Source organism: Syngnathus leptorhynchus, chromosome 8, assembly GCF_054491065.1.
Source record: "Syngnathus leptorhynchus isolate UIUO chromosome 8, UIUO_Slep, whole genome shotgun sequence".
NCBI classification, from domain to species: Eukaryota; Metazoa; Chordata; class Actinopteri; order Syngnathiformes; family Syngnathidae; genus Syngnathus; species Syngnathus leptorhynchus.
The window spans coordinates 9,715,890-9,737,010 of NC_141202.1; the positions used below are offsets into that span (position 1 = coordinate 9,715,890).

The 21,121-nt window shown below is 40.5% G+C and overlaps 1 protein-coding gene across 3 annotated transcripts in view; it reads left to right on the plus strand.

Moving 5' to 3' along the window:
- LOC147052313 (zinc finger protein 516-like) overlaps positions 1-21,121 on the plus strand; it is a 37,312-nt gene that overhangs the window by 8,540 nt on the left and 7,651 nt on the right. For all 3 annotated transcript variants that reach the window (XM_085918168.1, XM_085918169.1, XM_085918167.1), the window contains exons 2-4: positions 11,638-13,829; positions 16,226-17,461; positions 20,378-20,482. In XM_085918168.1, coding sequence (XP_085774294.1) covers positions 12,113-13,829; positions 16,226-17,461; positions 20,378-20,482 — 3,058 coding nt within the window. In that variant the 5' untranslated portion in view covers positions 11,638-12,112. The remainder of the gene's footprint in view (positions 1-11,637; positions 13,830-16,225; positions 17,462-20,377; positions 20,483-21,121) is intronic.

Sequence of the window (21,121 nt, forward strand, 5' to 3'; positions counted from 1 at the left end):
TTTTGGTGTTGCAACGTATTATGAATGTTTTTTATCTGAAGAAGCAGATTTGTATTTTTTACACTTGAGACTTTAATGTCTAAGAACAGAGTAACGTAGGTAACAGCCCTTGATGTACAATTTTGTAGTGATGACAAAACGAAGCTTCCATTTTTTTTTTTCATGAACCAGATGTAGGTTTTGATTGGCCGAAAGCACACTGACTCACCGTTTTTTAAATCCCTTTCTTTTAACCAACAGAGTAGTCAAAAAGTACAATTAGTTGAAGAAATGAAGAAAATTTGAAGCTTCATTTTCCCATCAAATCAAGCATGTACAAAGATAATCAGCTGGCTGTTGTATCTGATGTTGTTTCCTGCCATACAATAAGATAACTGTACGGAAGCTGTAGTTTAGCCCCCGGATTGTGTTTTGGGGGCTGCTTTTTGCTACTCACCTCAGCTCCCTGCTGTCTGCCTGTCTGTAGCTTGGGGGCCTTGCAGTCAACTACACAGGAAAGAAGAGACAAAAGACAGGGAGCCTTTTAGTCGAACCCCCTCCCACCTCGCCTCCACTGCAATACACACAACCCCACATCCACCATCATCACCACCTTCTCCACTGGCTCCTAAATCTTGAAGAAAAAAAAAAAGAAAAATAATTCCCCAGCACACTTACACCAGCCCTCCCTTCAGCTATCCCCTTGGCCTCAATGCCCTAGCTGTTCCCGCATTGTATCCAGATGTGAGGATGATCGCTGGGGAGCGAATGCCCTAGGCAAGGCCTGTTTGTTATGACCATCACTTTTTTACATCAATATTTTCCTATATTTCCTCATAATTTTTCTCTATAATCACATACATCTAAATGATTAAAATGTATTATTTTCCTTCTTCCTTTCCTAACAACAAAACAATCTGAAGTTCAGTGCTGAGTTTTATTGTCTTGGTAATATTGTAGCAGTCTTGTTCATTTTCTTTCACAAATGGAATTTTCCGACAATTAAAGTAAAGTAAAGTAGTAGTAGTAGTAGTAGTACTAGTAGTAGTAGTAGTAGTAGTAGTAGTAGTAGTAGTAGTAGTAGTAGTAGGAGAGAGAGACAGAGAGAGCCACACAGTGAAAGAGAGAGAGAGAGAAAACAAAAACAACTTTCTGTAGACAAGAAACATGTCCAGTTGGTTGTGTCTAAAGCTCATCACATTTACTGGTGTAATGAATAACATCTCCATTGCATGTGAACCTCATAAGCAACGCCCTGAGGTTTGACTAATACTTGACGTGTTCATTGTTTGCTTTTGTGTTTGTTTACTTTTCACAATGCTATGCAAATTAACTTGGTTATAATATGAAATTTGCTGCAAGCTCTGAATCTTAGCCCAAAAAAATTGCTGGTACAAAGGGCTTATTTATGCTCATTGTCTTAGAATGGTGTATTCTGATTTTAACTGCCAGTGTGGTTAATTTAACGGTTACTTGACCTGTCTTTTGTCTTTCTCTCATTAGATGAGCCAGCAGTTTCAGTAACAGTGAACCACAGAATTTGCATGCTGCAGTGTTTTGGCATACATTTCACTTGGCAAATTATATCCTTCTGGTTTTGGAAATGAAACTTAATTACCAACAAGTTTGTCAACATTTTTTGAATTATTTTTCCATGGCGCTGTGTCAAGAGACTCTTCCTAGACTGCAGCTGTGTGCAGGGGGGGGGGGGGGGGGGCGCGTGGCACTCCAGGCAACACTGGGTAGCAAGCGCAGCAGCTGCTTTTTCTGTTTCTTACTGTTCACGTTTCTCACTGATCACAGTTATACGTACTGGCATGGTCTCGACCAGCCTTAATCAAAATTTCAGAGTCCGCCCTGTCCGACACCGAGACAAGACCAAGTGAAATTGCCTATTTTAAGCTAAAAATTGAATTTGGTGACCATTGGTCATAGTTTGCAGACATTCAGTCATGTTAAGCTTTTTTAGACTTACTCAGCAGCAGTAAACTGACCCACGGCAGAGACAATGGTCCCTGCATTCCCCCATTCAACGATGTATGGCTGACGTCGCAACTCCGAGCTGGTGTTTCATGGTGCGCAATGTCATCCTGACTGTGGTGGGTGAAGAAGCAGTGTGTAGTGTGAATAGAGGCTTTTTTGCGGCCAATGAGCAAGTGCGGTATAGTGGGAGAACCCTATGGTCCTAGAGGGCAGCTGTTCTGTTTTTTTCTTTCCCTCCTTCAACACAATTGATTCAAATGATCACCTAATCACCAAGCTCTGAAGAAGTCTTATAACAATCTTGATTGTTTGAATCTGGTGTGTTGGATGAGGAAACCATGTCATGATTTTTTTTTTTTTTGAAGAAATAGCTAGTTATTTTTTCCTGAGCAAAAAAAATATCTAAACAGCTTTACAATAGTTATTTAATAATTTTACTCTAAAGGTTTATATAGTCAAGATAGAATAGCCTCTCTGTCCTTGTTGCTACATTATCTGTCCCCCTTGATCGCACTCCATCAGCTCTTCCTCTAGCACTCCTGCCGTGAATTTACATCACAACTTAACACTTACATATCTTACCTTTGCTGCCTTTCCTCTTTTCATCTGTTCTGGAGACATAGTCTATCGAGCCTGTCCTGGATCGTCCTCTGGGCCTCCCCCCAGTGGGACATGCCCTGAACACCTACAAACCACCAACTCTAGAGGCATCTCGGTATAACCCTAACAAGATGCCCAAGCTACCTCATCTCCCTCCTGGGTGACCGAGTGCCTCCCTTATTTGTAAGGAAGAGCCCAGACGAAATTCATCTCGGTTGCTTGTATGCGGCATCTTATTCTTTCAGTCATCACCTACAGCTCATGATCATAGGTGAGGGTCAAAATGTAGCGTGACCAGTAAATCAAGAGTGTCGCCTTCCGGCTTAGCTCCTTCTACGACAGGCTGATACAGAGCCCGTGTCACTGCAGAGGCTGTACCGATTCGTCTGTTGAACTTACGCCCCATTACCCCCCTCACTCAAGAACAAGACCCCAAGATACTTTAACTCCTTGGTGAAAAAGGGGAGCTTTGGCAGAGTCCAACCCTCACTGGAATCAAATCCAACTTACTACTGGAAATGCAGACTAGTAAACTGGAATTGGTCATGGGGATCGAACAGCCCGTAATTATTGAGTCCAATACCCTCTACTCCCGGACCACTCTGCACAAGAATACAGGGTACACGATTGAATGACCGTGTAAGTCTACAAAGCACTTGTAGAGTAGTAGAGCGAACCTCCAGGCACCCTCCAGTACCCTGTTGAGTGTGCAGAGCTAGTCCACTGTTTCATGGCCAGATTGAAAACCACCCTGCTGCTTCTGAAAATGATATTCAACTCGCCGATGAACCCTCCTCCCTAAAACGTCTGAAAAGAACTTACGAAGGTGGCTGAGGAGTGTGATACCCCAGTAGTTAGATCACAATCTCCGGACAACCATCACTCTAGTCTGCTCATCCAGAGGCACTGGCTCTGATGTCCATGTGATGTTGTAGAAGTGTGTCAACTAGCACAGCCCTACAACATCCAGGCCCTTTAGGAACTCTGAGGGCATATAATTCACCCCCGGGACTTTGCCATGGAGGAGCTTGTTAACCTTCTCAGTGACCTCAACCCTAGAGAAGTCTCTGCTTCCTCCTGTGGAGACATTCCTTTCTACCAATTCACAACATAAGGTCAGCAATGCCCCATGCCAACTAATTGTTGTTGAGGCTTCCCCTTCATGAGACAATTGATGGTGGATGAAAATTTTAAGAATTAGAATTTAAGAATGTTTGGAAGTTGCTCACCTTGGACTCCTGAAACTCCTCCTAAGAAGTTTTTGCTTCAATGACTGGCAAGGCTGCATTCCGCTTGGCCAGTCATTACCCTTCAGCTGCCTCCGGAGTCCTACGTTCCAAATAAGCCCAGTAGAGTTCCTTCTTCAGCTTGACAGCACTGTCCACTTACATTTGCTCTTCAAAGTCAAAATCATCAAAACAATCACTGCAAATTACACTCATCTGCTTGGTCCATCCCATTAGTTTTTTTGTTTTTAGTCCATGTCATTTATTTTGTTCATGATTAAAAAGTAAAAAAAAAAAAAATTAACATTTGGTTTGTCTCATCTCTGCCTCAAGGTCATCGGGTGCACACCTTTCCTTCAAAAGAGAGTGTTATTAAGACTCCTTGATACCATAACAAACCAAGGATAAAATCACCACTGTGCCTTTTGTGCTACTATTTTTACTGCTGACATTAATTTAATGACTGAACTATAACATAAGTGCCAATGTTTATGTTATTACTGAGTTTCTTTTAATGACGATCCGGGGTAGATGTTTGAGCACAAAGTCCTACCACCTTAGAATAGCTTTAATGCAAATATATAAATATAGAATACTGGATAGATTTAATTACAATCTCATTTCATTCAGTATTTTGGATTATTTTCTATATCATTATGATTATCGAGCAGCTCGGCCCTCCCTGTGTGGAGTTTGCATGTTCACCCCATGTCCGCGTGGGTTTTCTCCGGGCACTCCGGTTTCCTCCCACATCCCATAAACATGATTAGTAGGCCGATTGAGCACTCCAAATTGCCCCTAGGTGTGAGTGCGAGTGGGGATGGTTGTGCGTCTTCGTGTGCTCTACGATTGGCTGGCAACCAATTCAGTTGTATGTATTGTACACGTGAGTAAAATCCTCGCTTCTCTGATGGCCGGGCTTTCTTGGTGCAATGACGAGCAAAATTTAACGGTTACATCAGTGTGAAAGACTGGTGGGTAGTGTTGAGGTCACCAGTTTAATTACACTTCACAGAGACTGATTTAGGTCTTGCAGAGGTTGTTTGGGGCTGCAGATGGATGGAGGACAGCAGAGAAGAGTAGGCAACAAGGAGGGAGATAGTCAGAAGAGTTCTGAGAGGAGCGGACATTCTGACATTGAGTAAAAACATCTTGAGGAATTTCAATTTAGATTGAAATCAAGCACTGTTACCTGAAGTATTCTGTCCATTTCCATAGATATTTTAGCATTCATTTGCAGAAACATTTTTATTTTTTATTTGTATCATTTATTTTGCAAATGTTTGCGGTTTTGATGAAAACACTTCAGACATTAGTGATACTGTTATTTTACTTGTTGTGGTGCATTTTTGAATGTTTTGCACCGTATGTGCTAATGTACAGATCATGAAATTTTAGTCTTTAATTTACACGAAGTCCTCATTATGAAATTAACGAGGTTCTTTTACATTTGGACAGTGTGAATGTTGTTTCATTTAGGGCAATGTTTTCTCGTGTGCAGTTTTGCACTTTACTGCCTGCCCAGATTCTCCCATTGGTTGAACTCACGTATGCACGCACTTTCATGCCAGGTAGAGCAACCTTAAAATATGATCAGTCTAATTAAACTTGCTGACATTTTGAATTATATCAATTTATCTTGGAGAAATAGATAAATGACTAACTAATCTTGGAATAAAAAGTATTTTTTGTTGCGTGACTAATACCAAAATGTATGAAAATCACACCTGATGTCCTTGTGACACTGCTCTCATACTTTATTCGGCACCCAGCAAATATTCCCTGATGCTTTTTTGTAACTTAACCACAAATTCATACATGGGCTTTTTGTCTATATATGTGCAAGGTTCAGGTGGTCTTTTTGAATTAAGATTGTCAGACCTATTCTTCTGGGTTCATTATTTCCAGGTAGGCAGTGGAAACTACAGATTGTCAAACCAACATTCTCTTCTCCTGGTTTTTACTTCAACTGCAAACAGTGCAAGTTTCCAACCTGCTAAGATATTTTTAAATGCTACTGGAGCTGATGATCATTTCAGAAAGAATCCTAAAAACAAAAATAATTGAAAAAAGTATTCAAATAAACTGCTCTGGGAAACAAAAGCTGCTGAACAAATGGCTTACTGCTATTTCCAGTGTTTCACAGGAAGTTGCGCCCAATATCATTTCAACATCAGAGCCACCGGAAATAAGTTGAAAAGTCCCTGCAGTTAAACTGGAGCGTTAGTATAATGTCAACATGAGTTATTTCCGAGTTTGTCAGAAAAATAACACACAATTTAGCAATGCCAAAAGAACTGCAGACCGCCCACTGGTTGTTTTCCTGACCAGTCAAAGAAAACACAAACATGATCAGGTAAAACAATATCGCTGACACTTACATTTGAAGTATTAACACCCAGAGTAAGTAACATCAAGAGAGCGCTTTCTACTGTGGGTGAGTTTAGTCACATGCTGAACAATTCAAGAAGAGCAGTGTGTTCTTTAGCATGCCTGAAGGCTGTCCCTGGCTACACCCACATGTACAATTAAATCCCCTGTAATGACTAAACATTTAAAATTGGTACACATAATTGAAAATAATTAAATATAATAATAGAGTATAGTTTTATGTCAATGCCAAATGACACACACTCAAATGAATAAAAAAATATGTTGAAAACAACACAATGACAATTTGTGGGTGGGTATATTTTACCAGTGAATGTCACAAACTATCCGACCCCTGTGGTTTTGTTGTATCAGACACACAAGTTCAAGTGAGGTTCGCTAAGACTATAAAAGAGCTGCATTAGCTATAAAACAGTCTTCAGATAAAGTAAACACAAAACAAATCTTATTTTCTGATGTTCAGCTTTGCAAGGTGCGTGTGTAGCTTCCCAGGGTCACTCATCCAGCATTCCGCACAGAAGTTTGATTTATTTCTGATCAGGTGTCAATTTATATTTTGCTTTTAGAAAACTCTACAATATACACTATGCTCTCATAAGACCTTCTTGGACATACAATTTGTGTTTTTTTTTTTATGTGACAGAACATGTACAGTTAGTTACTTTGTAACCAGCAATTATATGAGGTACTACGGTGCGGTATGCTGTATCTTGAGATCGAGGAATGGATGACACACAACGTTTGGAATATACAGCTGTACATTTTTACTCCTTTCCTGTCCTAATACTATCCTGAAAAGTAAATACATATATATATACAGTCAAGAACATGCCATTTTCTTAAACAATCAAGTGGACCTAGTTATAGAAATGAAGTTTAAGAGTGTGTGTGTGTATGTGTATGTTTGTGTGTGTGAGAAAGAGAGAGGCGGGGGGTTAAGAAGAATGCTGCTGTGCTGCAGGGGGACATGATGATGGTGGGGGTTCTACAGACTGGAGAACCCAGGGGTTAACGAGTAGTGTGAGAAAAACAGGCAGAGTTTGAGACAGAGGGGGAGGGAGGGAAGCATGCATACTCAACATTGATACACACACACATATGTACATACAAGAGTGGATTTAAAAATACGGCATTTTGTTGTGATTACTAGATTGCACGGACGTTGTATAAGTGTAGATAATTATTTACATGTTTTGCATTCTGCTTTTCTTATTTTGATACTCTTGTTTGATTTGCAGGTGATTATCAGTAAATGTGAATAACATTTAGCCAACAAAAAACTACACGTGTCACATTTGTATGACTGACAAAATGACCTGAGACTGACTGTCCTTTTCCCTTGTGGACTATTCAGTAATCCCTCTAGCATGGAGCGGTCACCAAAATGTAAAATGACAGTATTGACCTCAACACCTGCTACTTCCTGCAGATGTATACAGACAGACCCAGTGGATTCTTTATCTAATGGCCCTTCTCACGCAAATAGGTTGGGGTGGGCGTTGAGAAGGGACGGATAGAGGCAGTCCCCCCCATTGTCCTGGTTTAGTTTAATGCTTGGGGGGTTTACTGATAGAACCAAGGATAGTATGGGAACTGAGGAGCCCAACAATGCTGCCCCCCCTCACCGCCTCCCAATGCTCTTCCTGCTTATGAGCATGACCTGCTGTGACAGTCCGGGACATAAGACAACTAAATTGTGGAAAATCAGAAGTAATCACAATTTTGAGGCACAAACTACTACATAACAGACACACTTATTCACGTTATGATTTGGTAGATTGAATTTTTATTTAAATATAAATTACATCAGTTGCGATACTTGCAAAGCAACAAGTGGAACTACATTGGCATTCCTTTACATATACCATTACTGTTAAGTAAACTAAACTTTGATGTCTTCATAAAGATGTTTTTTTTTATTAATAATCCCTTTATTTTACATCACCTACCCAACAGCTGGTACTCTAAATTTGACTCACAATGAATGGAAAAGTGAAAATGAACTACCAACTACAAATGAACTACCAACCTTAAAATCAACATTGTTAAGCTGCTCACGTGGCAATATATTCTATACCTCATCCGCAGACTTTATCAAAATACCTTTTTTTCCAAAACATTTAATAGCAGTCAGTGACATTCATACAGACCATTCCTTTTGTATTTATATTATATTTCTAAAGTAAAGATAGATTCCGCTTTCACCTGCAGACAAAACTTTTCAGGCGGATAGTAACTTTTTTTTTTTCCCCCTTAAAAAAATCGTTTTTTCATTACAGCTGACCTGGAAACCATCAGTCTTCTGTGTGTGTGTTTTGAATGGGCAGTACGTGTGTGTGTGTGTGTGCGTGTGTGTGTGTGTGTGTGTGTGTGTGTGTGTGTGTGTGTGTGTGTGTGCGTGTGTGTGCTGTATGTATACATCCAGCTGAGCTCCACTCCTCTCACTCATACTCGCTACAGCAGACCCCCTTGTCTGGGAGTTTAAAGCAGGGATGGGGCGGGGGATGAAGAGCAGTTTGTTCATAATGGATTATTGATTGGTCTGAGAATACACACTCTGCATGTGTGTCACTGCATTTTAGGCATAGTGCCACTTTCTTTGTCCCACTCTGAGCAGCTAGTGTCTCCACTTTTGTGCAGAGGCTGGAAAGATTTCTTTTTCTCTGCAAAGCCCTCACTGTACGTTGTCCTCTGCAAAGTAGTGTTTGTATGAGTTTGTGAGTAAGCCTCTGTACAAACGGTTGAACTTGCAATGCTGCCTTGTATGGAACACTGTGGTTTCCAAAAGATGTGTGGGCAAATTTAAAAGGCCCTCTGTTTTGCTCCTTGCACAGTTGAATTGCTTGTGTGCGGGTGTGTGTTTGTCAGCATTCAAACAGAAGGTTCACTCTTGATTTTTTATTTTTTTTTTAACTGTGTCTATTTGTCCCCAGATTCAAATCAGAAGGCTCTTTGGTTGCTAAGGAATTTCTTAGAATACAGATGTCCCTCACTAGAAGGACACGCATGATTGAGTAAGGCATTGCATTCCGAATACGTGACATTAAATTTGTACATACACATTTGTATATAGGATCCTCTCCAAAAATAGTGGAACAGCAAGGTCAATTTGTTTGTTTTCTTGTATATTGAAGACATTTGGGTTTCAGATTAAAATATGAATATGAGACATAAGTTTAGGTGTCTGGGTTTTATTTCATGGTAGCTATTTTCAGCCAAATGTTTCAATCTCAAGACAGAGTAATGTTCGAAGCCACCATTTCCCAAGTGAGCAAAAGTATTGGAACATATATTATATTTTATATTTGATGTCATAATCCTTACTTGCAATAACTGCATCATGCCTGCAAAACCAGTGACTTCACCGGATTGTTGCATTCTTAATTTGAATTTTTTTTTCATGTGTTTTACTGCAGTCTCTTTCAGTTCTCTTTGCAAAATACAATATGGCCTTCCGATTCATGTGGCATTGCCGCTATATTTCTTGTATATTCCTGTAAATTCAACAATATTGTTAACGCCTACAAAATAATTGAGCCTTTGTCTGCTACAAAGAAACATTACACTAAACTGGATTTATTTCTATACACATTCAATATAATTTTTTAAAATTCCACATTCATCCTTGAGGATGGGTGTGTTTGAAACTTTTAATCTACCTCTGACTCATTTAGTCTACTTTGTAGGTTTGTAAGTAGAAGCCTTGAGGACTTGAGCAGGAAGCATCGTGAGCCATTTACTGATTTCAATAGAAGAAAGAGTCTCCATAAATAGGTGGCTCCGGTACAGGGTATTCATTTCAGTGCAAGTTATAAAGATGTACAATTGTTCATGTTCATGTACTAAAATCCTCATGTGGTAATGATCAATTATCCTCTTATAATTAGAGCTTATCAATGGTTCTATTATGGTCTTTAACAATTGCATCTGTCTAATTTCTTATTGTTCACCATTTGAGTTTCTAGTATGTCTCAAATTAATAAAAGGCAATTTTCATCTTTCAAAAGTTTCTGAATTGTGACAGAGACACTTAGTGAAACCTTGTTCATAAGTACAGTATGTCTTTTTACATTGGGGTACTCTAGCAACACTTTATCAAGCTAAGTTAAGGTTATTCTTATTGTAAATATGATGGACATATAAAGTAAAACAGACATCTTTTTATCTCAAAAACAAAGTAATCTGAAGAATAACTGCAAAAGCTCAGTGTCCATGCCTAATGTAAATATACAGTGTATGGTCTCAAATGTATTAAAATACCATCCTTATTCTTTCCCCTTCATTTTGAGCCTCGCTGCGACAGCATTCAGTTCCAGTTTGAGAATGGAAGGCAATTTGTCTTAAGAGCCACTTCCTTTTGTGTACTTAAGAACCTTGTCATGTGAGCAGAGGCAGGTTTGTGAGGCCATTATGGGGAGGGAATATGGTGGCATTGCTGATCTTGCTGATGTGAACACGGAACATCCACCCTCCTCTTCCCCCACTATGAGTGTGTAAAGTGTCAACTCAGCTGGTGTGGCGTCAGAGCCCCCAACCCCTCCACAAATCATTGCACAATCATGCAGATGGATGTTGTACATTTAAAGGGGAGGGGGATACACCGCTGAATCCAATCTACACACAATAACCAAAATATATAAGTACAACTTTGCATAACGTGTATCAAAGTTTGAGCATTAAACAAGGTCAGCAGGTCATCCTCACAGTCAAGAGATTTTGGGTTTGAATCTCTTCCTTCCTGTGTGAGGTTTGCGTACTCTGGTTTCCTCGAGAAAAAAAAAAATCACATTAGGTTAATTTAAGCCTCTATTGGTAGGTATTTTGTTGGGTATACTAGGTATAAATGGTTATTTGTCAATACCGTATGCGCCCTGTGATTGACTTGAAATGAATACAAGTTATCTTTCTGCCTCTTGTCCAAAGTCAGCTTGGCTAGATTGAAAGAGATACTCAGTAGAAAATGAGTGAATGATTAATCAGTTCAGTTTTTAGTGCACAATGATCAATGTTGTTTGTGTACTGTATTTCTAATGATGCGTGGGTCAAGTATAGATTTTTTTCAGGATAGTGTGAGCAATTTTCACCATTTTGAATGGCTATCTCAATGAAAAAAAAAAGACTCGTTGACTCATTGTGAAAAAATTTGAAACATATTTCCTTTTTCAGTTTTTCATTATTTGTTACTGTCACAACCGCAGCCTCTTGTGTTTTTTGACAAGCGAGTTAGTTTAGTTAATTAAAGGAATCGAGGGTGTATCCACTTCTCGTCCAAAGTCAGGAGCGGATAGGACTCCCTTACGCGTGTCTCTATGAAGACTGGTTTTATTGAAAATGAATGCTCAGATGTAAACTACTACTTAGTAAATGTCTGTAAACAATTTTACTAACTTTATTTTTTTTTTGTCTCTTTCCCCTCTCATCTCCCTGTACTACTTTCTTTCCACCTTTTCATTCTCAGATTGCTGATGTGTCTCCAAAGATGGAGAAATGCCAGGCAAATGAATGAAGAAAAGAAGCGTTCTAATAATCGTAATATCAAGCCTTTTTGGTACCTGGAGAGTTGAAAACTCAATTTCCATTCGCAGATAGTAAAACGTCAGATACAACATTTTGAGATATCTATTTCAAATGTATTATTCTTTTTTTTGCAATTTAGGACATACAGAATAACTCAGACTGACTGAATTAGTGACAGTGATAGATGAAGATGGCATTATTTCCTGTACCCAGACAGTGTTAAATTAATTGATATGGTCTCATTGATATATCATCTCTGGATGACTGCAGACTGATAACATTTTAATTGACTAACAAAGGCCTACTTGACATCCCTAGATGTGCAACGGCAGATAGCAGTAGATTGATCTTTTTTTTTTTTTTTTGCCCAAAAGAGGTACAATAAACAGGGTAGATCAAATCCCACTGTAGGCACGATGGATACTCAGGCTAGAAATCTTAGGGAAAAGTTGACTCCAATCAAGATGAATTCCAAACATGACACTGAGGGTGAGGATGACAAAATACCAGAGACTTTTGACTGCAATGTTTGTGGCCGCAGCTTCCCTTTCCTGAGCTCTTTGTCACAGCATATGAGACGCCATACTGGCGCACGCCCTTATAAATGCCCCTACTGTGACCACAGGGCCTCTCAGAAGGGCAACCTCAAAGTTCATATACGCAGTCACAAACTGGGTACGCTCTCTCGCCACCACTCCAATGAGGAGGAAGAAGGGGGCGCAGAGGAAGAGGAGATGACTGTTTCAGAGGGTCTTGATGGAGGTACAAGTCCAACCAAGAGCAGCTCAGCCTGTAATCGGATGATCAATGGTCATAGCGCAGAAGAAAGCCGCAGGAAAGTGCCAGTCAGGAGCGTGAAAAGAGAGAAAACTACAAGTGATCAGCTGCCTTACTGCTGCCGTCTTTGTGGCTACGAGGCCCAGCGGGAGGACCAGCTCCTGAGCCATATTGAGAAGGTCCACATCACTGTAGACACAGGAGAGCAGACAAGTGTTAAGGAAGAAGCTGTGGCTGAACCAGATGAATCTAAGTGTGATGGGACCTTTACCTGTGAAACCTGCGGCCAGGTGTTCACCCAAGCCTGGTTCTTAAAGTCGCACATGAAGAAACATGCTGGGATCCTGGACCATTGCTGTCAAATATGTGGACGGGGCTTCCGCGAAGCTTGGTTTCTTAAATCCCACATGAAAACACACAACACCAGATCACGGTCTCGTGCAAAATCGGATTCTGCTGAGCATCCTGCCACTATCAATGATGTAGCACAAGATCCTGAAATAGTTTGCTCTGTTGAGTCGGTTTACCAAATGTGCTCTAAATGTGGGAATCTGTTTCATAGCAAAGAGAGCCTGAGGGCTCATGATAAAGTCCATGGTCTCAGTTATGGAGATCAACCTCAGAACCAGTCACAACCCAGTGATGGTGATGATCCACCAGCTTCAAAGAGACGTTTACTTGACTGCTTAGGCCTACAGTCTGTTGCAGTAAAGGCTGCGGAGGTTGAAAGTGATGCGATACTGGGTCGAAGAATCCCAGAGCTTGATCCAGTTTGCAGTTACCAAGCATGGCATTTAGCTACAAAAGGAAAAATTGTAGAACCGGTTGAAAATATGAAGGTTTCCAATGATGGAGGAAATATTGGAGAAGAAGATATTGCTACAGGCACTGTCGTTTACAAGAAAGAGAACAACGGTTATGCCCTTGAAGTTCAAGAAAAGCGTAACACAGAGCGCCGCAGCAGCTCTGGTTTGGGAAACCAAGCGTCATCTGGAGACCAGACACCAGAGAATCTCAGCGATTCGGAGTACCGGCCATCATCTCGCCAGGAACGGAGACGGTCATCCCAGTCTCAAGGTCCCTCTAAATCCCTCGAGTGCTTTGAATGTGGGAAGATGTTCCGTAGTCGTCACCAGATGATTGTCCACCAGCGGCTCCATAGAAAGGATGGTGGCAGGACATCAGTGAGCGACAAGGAAAAAAGTAGAAGGAAAGAGCAGTGGAGCTCCATGAGTGACCCTGAATCAGGCTCCCCAAACCGACCTTTAACCCCGGGGTATGGAGATTCTCCACCAGCCTCCACTTTCAAAGACCAGGCATCTGAGATGGGCACTGCTAACTCAGGAGAGTTTCCAGGTTAGTTACAACTCATTATAAAATACAAATGCTGCCTTCACAGAATGTCATAAAGAAATATTTTATGCTTATCATAGCTTTGTAGCCTCAGTTTGTTTTGTGTGTATGCATGCATGCGTGTGTGTGTGTGTGTGTGTGTGTGTGTGTGTGTGTGTGTGCACACGCACACGTGTGTTTTATCTGAACTCGTAACACTTCACAGTGTCTTTTTCTGGCTTTGCAAATGGTGAGGTTATAAAGTGGGTATAGCCCAAATCTTTTAGTTTCTTTTAGCAAGGCGTGAGAGCAGTGCATCTTTTTACACCAAATTGATAGCAGTAAGAATCCCAAACTATTCCCACAAATTGGGAGCTATTATCATCTACAATGTCATTATAATAGTTATTCATTCGTTTAGATTTATTGATGCCTGCATTCACGACATTATTGTTTCTTGGGATGCTGAGTTATTTTTCTGGCATAACATCAGAAACATGCACTGAAATTAAAACGTAGTGGCTCATTTCAAACCACCCACATTTCAATCTCATGAGTCCATTGTTCATAAACTGGACTGAGATAAATTTCCCCTCAGCTCTTTAGTTTGCGTGAAGCGGGAACAGATGTCACCATGTGGCCAAATATAAGAACTACAAAGGCTCTCAGCCTTTGCTGCAAAAATCAGTGAACAGTGAGAGAAAGATCACCTCTTTTTTGTCACATAAAAAGCAAAGCACAGCACATATATTCTATTGCAAAGCAAAAAAATAAAAAAATACAGTTTATCTGTTCCTACAAAGACAGCCACTAATCATGATGGAATGTTACATTGTCCGTGTATGCAGCGTATGAGCTGTCTCACTAAACTTTTCAAAACATTGTGAGTATTAATAGTGGGATGCATTTGCTGCCAATGCTCAAAAGTGTGAAGAGGTGTTAGTAGTGGCTGTTCCTAATCTTCCCTGCTCTCAGTGATGATCAAAAATAGCAGAAACATTTCTTCAGGCATGATTGAGCTGTGAGCTATTTCAGGTCTTCCTGTCTCAGGAAACCCCCCCACTCTTATCCCCCTGAGTGAGTATAATTTTTTTATGGGCCCGGTTTTCTCTCTTTCAACTGTCTTCATGCACTGTTTTACAATCGTGACTGCCGATTTAGTTTATTTTGCGACATCCAGGAAACATCCATTTTAACAGCTTTTACTTAAATGACTTTGGCTGTGGTTTTGTCGAATGTTCTTTAGTGTCCACTCTGAGATGGTGATGAAATAGGTATTGCTGTCCATGGTTGCAAAAAGAACAACAGTGTGTAAAGAGTTGTAAAGTGTGTTTTGCAATCATCATATAACAACCCAAGAACAAAAAAAAAAACATTCCCATACAAATGTCATGCACAGTGGTGTAGAAATTTCATAATTGAAGGTTTATACATAATTTAGTCCCCTTATTTATCCATATGACAGTGGGACTTGAAAAAGAAAACTGCTTTTTTTAGGATGCTGCGTAATATGATAGTGATAGCAAATCAAGTCATTATGTAGAATGCTGTGTTTTAATCTACCTTTTGTATTTATTGGATATTTCTGGTGATCCTATTGTCTGTTATGTACATATAAACCAACTTGTTGACATTTAATTAGAGTTAATGGGTGTACTTTTTTTTCCATTATTAACTGATGTAAAAGTGAATGGGGGAAAAAAAAAGTATCCGTTTTGGCCTGATAGTTTATCTACACGTCATCAACACTGGAGGTTGGGTTTTATCTTGGCACAGTATGTATTGGTCATTGCCTCCAACAAGTCAAATGAAAAACAGATGCCAAGTTCCGAGTGTACAAAAGAAAGGGTTGTTTAAGGAAATTGCTGCTGAGTATTGTGTAAGGTGATTGTATGTATGCTGAGAGACAATACACTGGTTAATTACTAGGTGTGTGTGTGTGTGTGTGTGTTTGTGTGCACAAGTGTGTGTGTGTTTTTTTAACTGTATTTTTTTTTGCATGTAAACCTAAGATAAAATGGGGGTTGTCAAGACTATGGTAGTTTACTTTTCTCAGAAAGATAGGGTGTTGCCGCCATCAAGTGGATCATTTTAAAAACTGCACAAAAAACTAAATTACTGCATTTTATTGCCTCAATGTCGAGCGCCTAAACGGGCAAAATCTACTACATTGTAGTATAAATTTCACAATAGTATTTCAATTTATATTTATATCATTTAAATAGGCAAAATTTACTACAGTGCTGTATGAGTTTCATAATAGTATTTCAATTGATATTTATATAATTGGAATGTTTTTTAGTGATTATAATTCTGGGTTATTGTGGTAATGACTAATTACACGTAAAATGTACAGTGGAAAAATAAAGTCTGATGCTTTTTTCCCCACAAACCTTTGATTTGTCATTGCTCTGTTGCAGATGAGAGGCCGTACATCTGCAGCATGTGTGACTTCGTCACCACTGAGTCACATGCATACCTGGCTCATGTCCGTGTTCAACATTCAGCTTCCTCTGAAGACAGAGCCAACCCCACACCTAGAGTCACCCCCAATGGATACCCCAAATTAAAGAAAGCACTCCTGCAAGGTCTGGAAAATATTCCATCCTCTCTTTCTGATCTTTCAACTTGCTCTCCTCTCCATGAGTCTGTTTTGGCCCCTATGGATTTATGTATTAGGCCCGAAGGTCAAAGGGGCCAAGCCCCCATAACCCTTGACAGAAAAATCCTCCCGAACCATAAATGCTCTTTCTGCTCCCATTCAACCCTCTATCCCGAGGTTCTGTGGATGCATCAGACTGTTGCCCACCGCATGACCAGTAGTAGCTCCAATCTGGTGCCTAAATGGGCCCTGAAAAACAACACCAAGGGGCCAAAAGACTTGTCCTCCAGGAGACGAACTGCCCCCCCACCAGTCCTGGAGGGTAAAGAATGTCCACCCCTGCCAGCAATTGTGCGTGTCCATCGTACACGACCCCCAACCCAGTCCAACAAAGTACTACAAAAAAGCAAAACAATGCATCATGCAGACACAGCACCATCAAGATCATCCCCTCACTCTTCATCTTCATCGTCACGACCATCCACCTCAGGATTTCACGCTGCAAGAGTCCCTCAGAGTCAACCTCTGCACTCCAGACCCAAAAGTGATGTTTCCTCTCGAAGGAGCTCGCTGTCATCCTCCACCTCTAAGGAGAAGAGCTTCAGCACACCTTCCCGTTCTTCAGCCCCAAGCCTCAACTCTGCTACTGATAACAAAAGGGCAGAATGTTATAAGATGCCTCAGGAGGGACTCGGCTTCATGCTTTCTAGCAAGTACGGTACCCAAGCAGAGTTCGACCAAGCTAGAAGCTCTTCTTATCAATCACTCACCAACTCCCATGGCCAGCGACAGACTAATGCTACCAGACCTAGTAGCATCATCCACAACTCCACTGCGGGGCACTATGGAGCGACGCAGACATATGGAGGCATTCTTCAGACTTCATCATCCTCCTTGCTCTCAGAGGCTTATGGGAATGTGAAGCAGGAACAAACATCAGAAATTCCAGAAATGCCAAACAACATCCTCAGCTTCCTCAAAAACTACAACCCCCATGAACTGGCTGCACTGTACCACCGCTGGGGTGCCACCAATTCACTTTTGGATCCCACTGGTAAGGAACTACATTTGTTTCCTTTTTTATTCTGATCATTCAGGCTCACAAAGCTATGTGGTGAATAAATTACATTTTACATGTTACACTCATATAAGATTCACAACAAATTTAAGCACCATAAAATAATCTTTAGACTTGGCAGTGGTTGTATTGATGGTGTGCAAATGCTTTTCTGTATCAAAATATACACTCAGCGGCGAAATATTTAGGTACACTGTATGTCTAACAAAGAGCTGTTTCTAAAATGATTCCATCAAAAGTAAATCATATTTTTTCAGTTTTTAATAAAAAATAATATTGTTATTGTTGTTAAGGGACAGTACTGTCATTCTACAAGATGTAAATATTTGTATTTTGTTTCCTCAGAGGAACTAAACTGTAAGCACAATAAATGGTCACCACACACAGCCTTAACTCTATTGACGGATTCCAGGTCCACCATCACCCAAAACAAAGATCTTGAACATTTTGCAAAAGGAGGTCTTAGAATTACCACATTGTGTGTTTGTGAGATGATCATAGGTTGCATTTGGGTCAGCATGTTTGTTTTTTGCTCCAAAATAATCATGTTTATCAGTATTTGTATTTTGTTGTTTTGCTTAAAAAAATATCTGTCTGTGAAAGACGAGAGAGAACCTCTGGTGCGCTCAGGTCTGTGAGGCATGCCTCGTGTCCAGCTCCACTTCTCCCAGAAAGCTGTCACAAACTGTTTAGGTCACGACTGTGCCTGATAAGAGACTCGCACAGATGCAAATGGGGGAGGCAAAACACGGGCATGCGGAAACATAAGAGGCAAAGAGAGAGAGCAAGCGTGCGAGATGAGACAGAATAATTACCCCACCAGCTGCTTCGGAAATGGTCATTACTGAACATCAACATTATTTCCCCATTTTTAGTTGTGTCTCTAAGGTCAAGTGGGGCTGTGTGGTGCTAGGGGTCAAAGACAACAGCCCCAGAGCAGACGCATGACATCACTGTCACCCGTCCGGGCGCATATCGTCACCATCCGCCTTAGCCCTTTGAGTCACATGCTATAAAGTGACCTTTTTTGAGCAGCTACGTCTTTCTCCCTTTTCCTCTGCAATATGTGTGTGTGTGTGTGTGTGTGTGTGTGTGTGTGTGTGTGTGTGTGTGTGTGTGTGTGTGTGTGTGTGTGTGTGTGTGTGCATGTTTGGGTGCCTGTGTTTCCCATCCAGCTCTGTCTTGTCTTTCATTAGTGCATCAATGAGAAGGGCTGGCAGCTCAGACTAGAAGTGAAGTAACCAGAGGCCAGCCAGCAGTCGGGGTGCCAGAGATGCTCTCTGTCACCTCTTTCCCCCGCCCTGACTTTCTTATCCTGTTTCCGCCCGCTTTCTTCATATAAACAGGAAGAAATACACACAACTCTGCTGAGGTTTTGTGTGACTGTAGACTCACCAGCATGCTCTCCAAAAGTAGAGTGAGTTTCATAACCGTGGGTTAGATGTCTTGGGTACTGTGTTGACAAGCAGTGCCGTGTCCCTGTAGCTTCCAATGCATTGATAATATGACGAGCAAAAGTGATAATGATGATTGTCATTCAGCACATAGGTCATCATCAAGTTATCAAAAGACGGGGAATTTGAAAAGGAATTTGAATTAATGGTTTGGTCATGCAGGAAAATATATCAACTCTATCAGTAATCAATCTCAGTCATGCACAGAAGCAATTGATATTCAACAAGTGACAGTTGTTATCCTCAATTTTTATGAAACGGGTAAAGTTGATCAACTTTAGGCCTGTGCTGTCCTGAGCTGGAGCAAAGGCACACATACTGTATATATAACTGTTAAAACATATACACATGCAGGCACACACACCTGACATGTGACACACGGGCAGCGGAGCGGGCACATCACAGCCGGGGCGTTTTAATTGCCTGTAATTTATGCGGTGTGTGTGTCTGGCTGTCAGCTTGTGAGATGATGCTGTGTGACAGCAGCAGTCCAGCCCCTGGAGCTAGCCGCTCATAATGACACATTAGACATACTAATGATGCCTGCACTTGTCCACTACTCATGCCGCCTACCTCCATTGCCGCAGCCATGCTTCTGTGTGAATGTACACATGATCAGTGTATGCACAGTACTGACCTCTATGACTTTATTTGGCCTCAAACACAGCACGATTTTGGAATGAACCAAGGTTGTTATAGCAAACGGAGATTCATGAAAAAACTAAAAGTAAAATTAAAATGACATTTTGTTCATGAAAGAAAATTTTAAAAATATATTAATCGATAAATCTGATAAACCACTCTAGGGGTCGCTCCACATAATTTTTTTTTTACTAATGTTTGCGACTAAAATATTGCATTTTTTGTCAGGCCTAACGTCTGTGCAAAATTTGGGGAGTTTTTGTTAGTTCTTAAAAAAAAACCTTTACGGAGAAGATAATTACGAATTTCTACAGAAACAATAACTTGCAACGTTGCAACAACTTGTATTTGTTTATTGCAGTTTTGCAGTATGTTCTGAGAGAAGTGAATGAAACTGTCGTTTGAGAATTGTAGTTTACACAGAATACTCAGTGAGTTTGTTTTTCATTTTGTGAGGCAAATACTCCATATATTGAAACCGAATTCTAAAAATCAAGTAATATGAAGAATTAAAAAACATCAGAACTAACAAACCTGCTCAAAAAGCTTATAAAAACTACAAATGAAGAAAAAAAATAGGGGAATACAAAAAATAGTCAAAACGAAATAAAAACGGACTAACAAAAAATCCAAACCTATTATCTCTCGCACGAATATATAAAGATGACAATGTCCTTTTGTCCTCAGAAATGATCATTGGTGAAATAATTTGCGTACTGGAATTTCTGGACTCTTAAGCCTCACCTGAATACAAGCCATTCATGCTGGTCCCACAAATGTTTGTGTCTATCATCAGGGATGCTGAGGTCTGTCATGCGACAGGGACAGCATTTCTGCCATGAGTGTGGGAAGAATTTTGGTCAGCCCAGCCATCTTCGCACTCACATGAGGTCCCATACAGGTAAATCCCACTTCACACCATTCACAATAAAGATTATATACTCTCCAGTCAAATGTGTAGTTCTACCTGCATTGTGATCCACTGTGGTTGAAACATATTTAACAGAAAGATTGCTGAACAATAGTTTACACTTCAACTTTTGGTTGTCTTATTTACTTAGAGGACAGTGGCAACATATTCAGTATGAAGCTTCAATATATACTGTAGCACTGTAACACACATCATCTGGGAATCACGAGAGTCGCATTTTGAGGCTGATAGTATAGTTCGACAATAAAAGTAACAAAACATGAAGCAAGAGGAACAGCAAAGGAAGTTGATTCAACATGGGAGAAACAGTCAATAGTTTGGGTTCTTTAGTTTGTGACATAGCCCCCCCCCCCAGCATCTAAGTATTCATCTTATAGCACATTTTCAGTCATTCACCAGTTCTGACACCTGTGCACACACATCATCGCCTTCTCAGCCATTTATCCACTCAGAGACTCCAACATGAGTTATTGAGAATATATGCATGGAAGGATTCACACTAAACAATATTTCATTGTCGGCCATTCCGACATGTACCCATATAAATCAAACCAGATCTTTTTGTTCAGTTGAGTGTGACAGCCAGTCTGTGAGTCCTTCCTTGCCCTG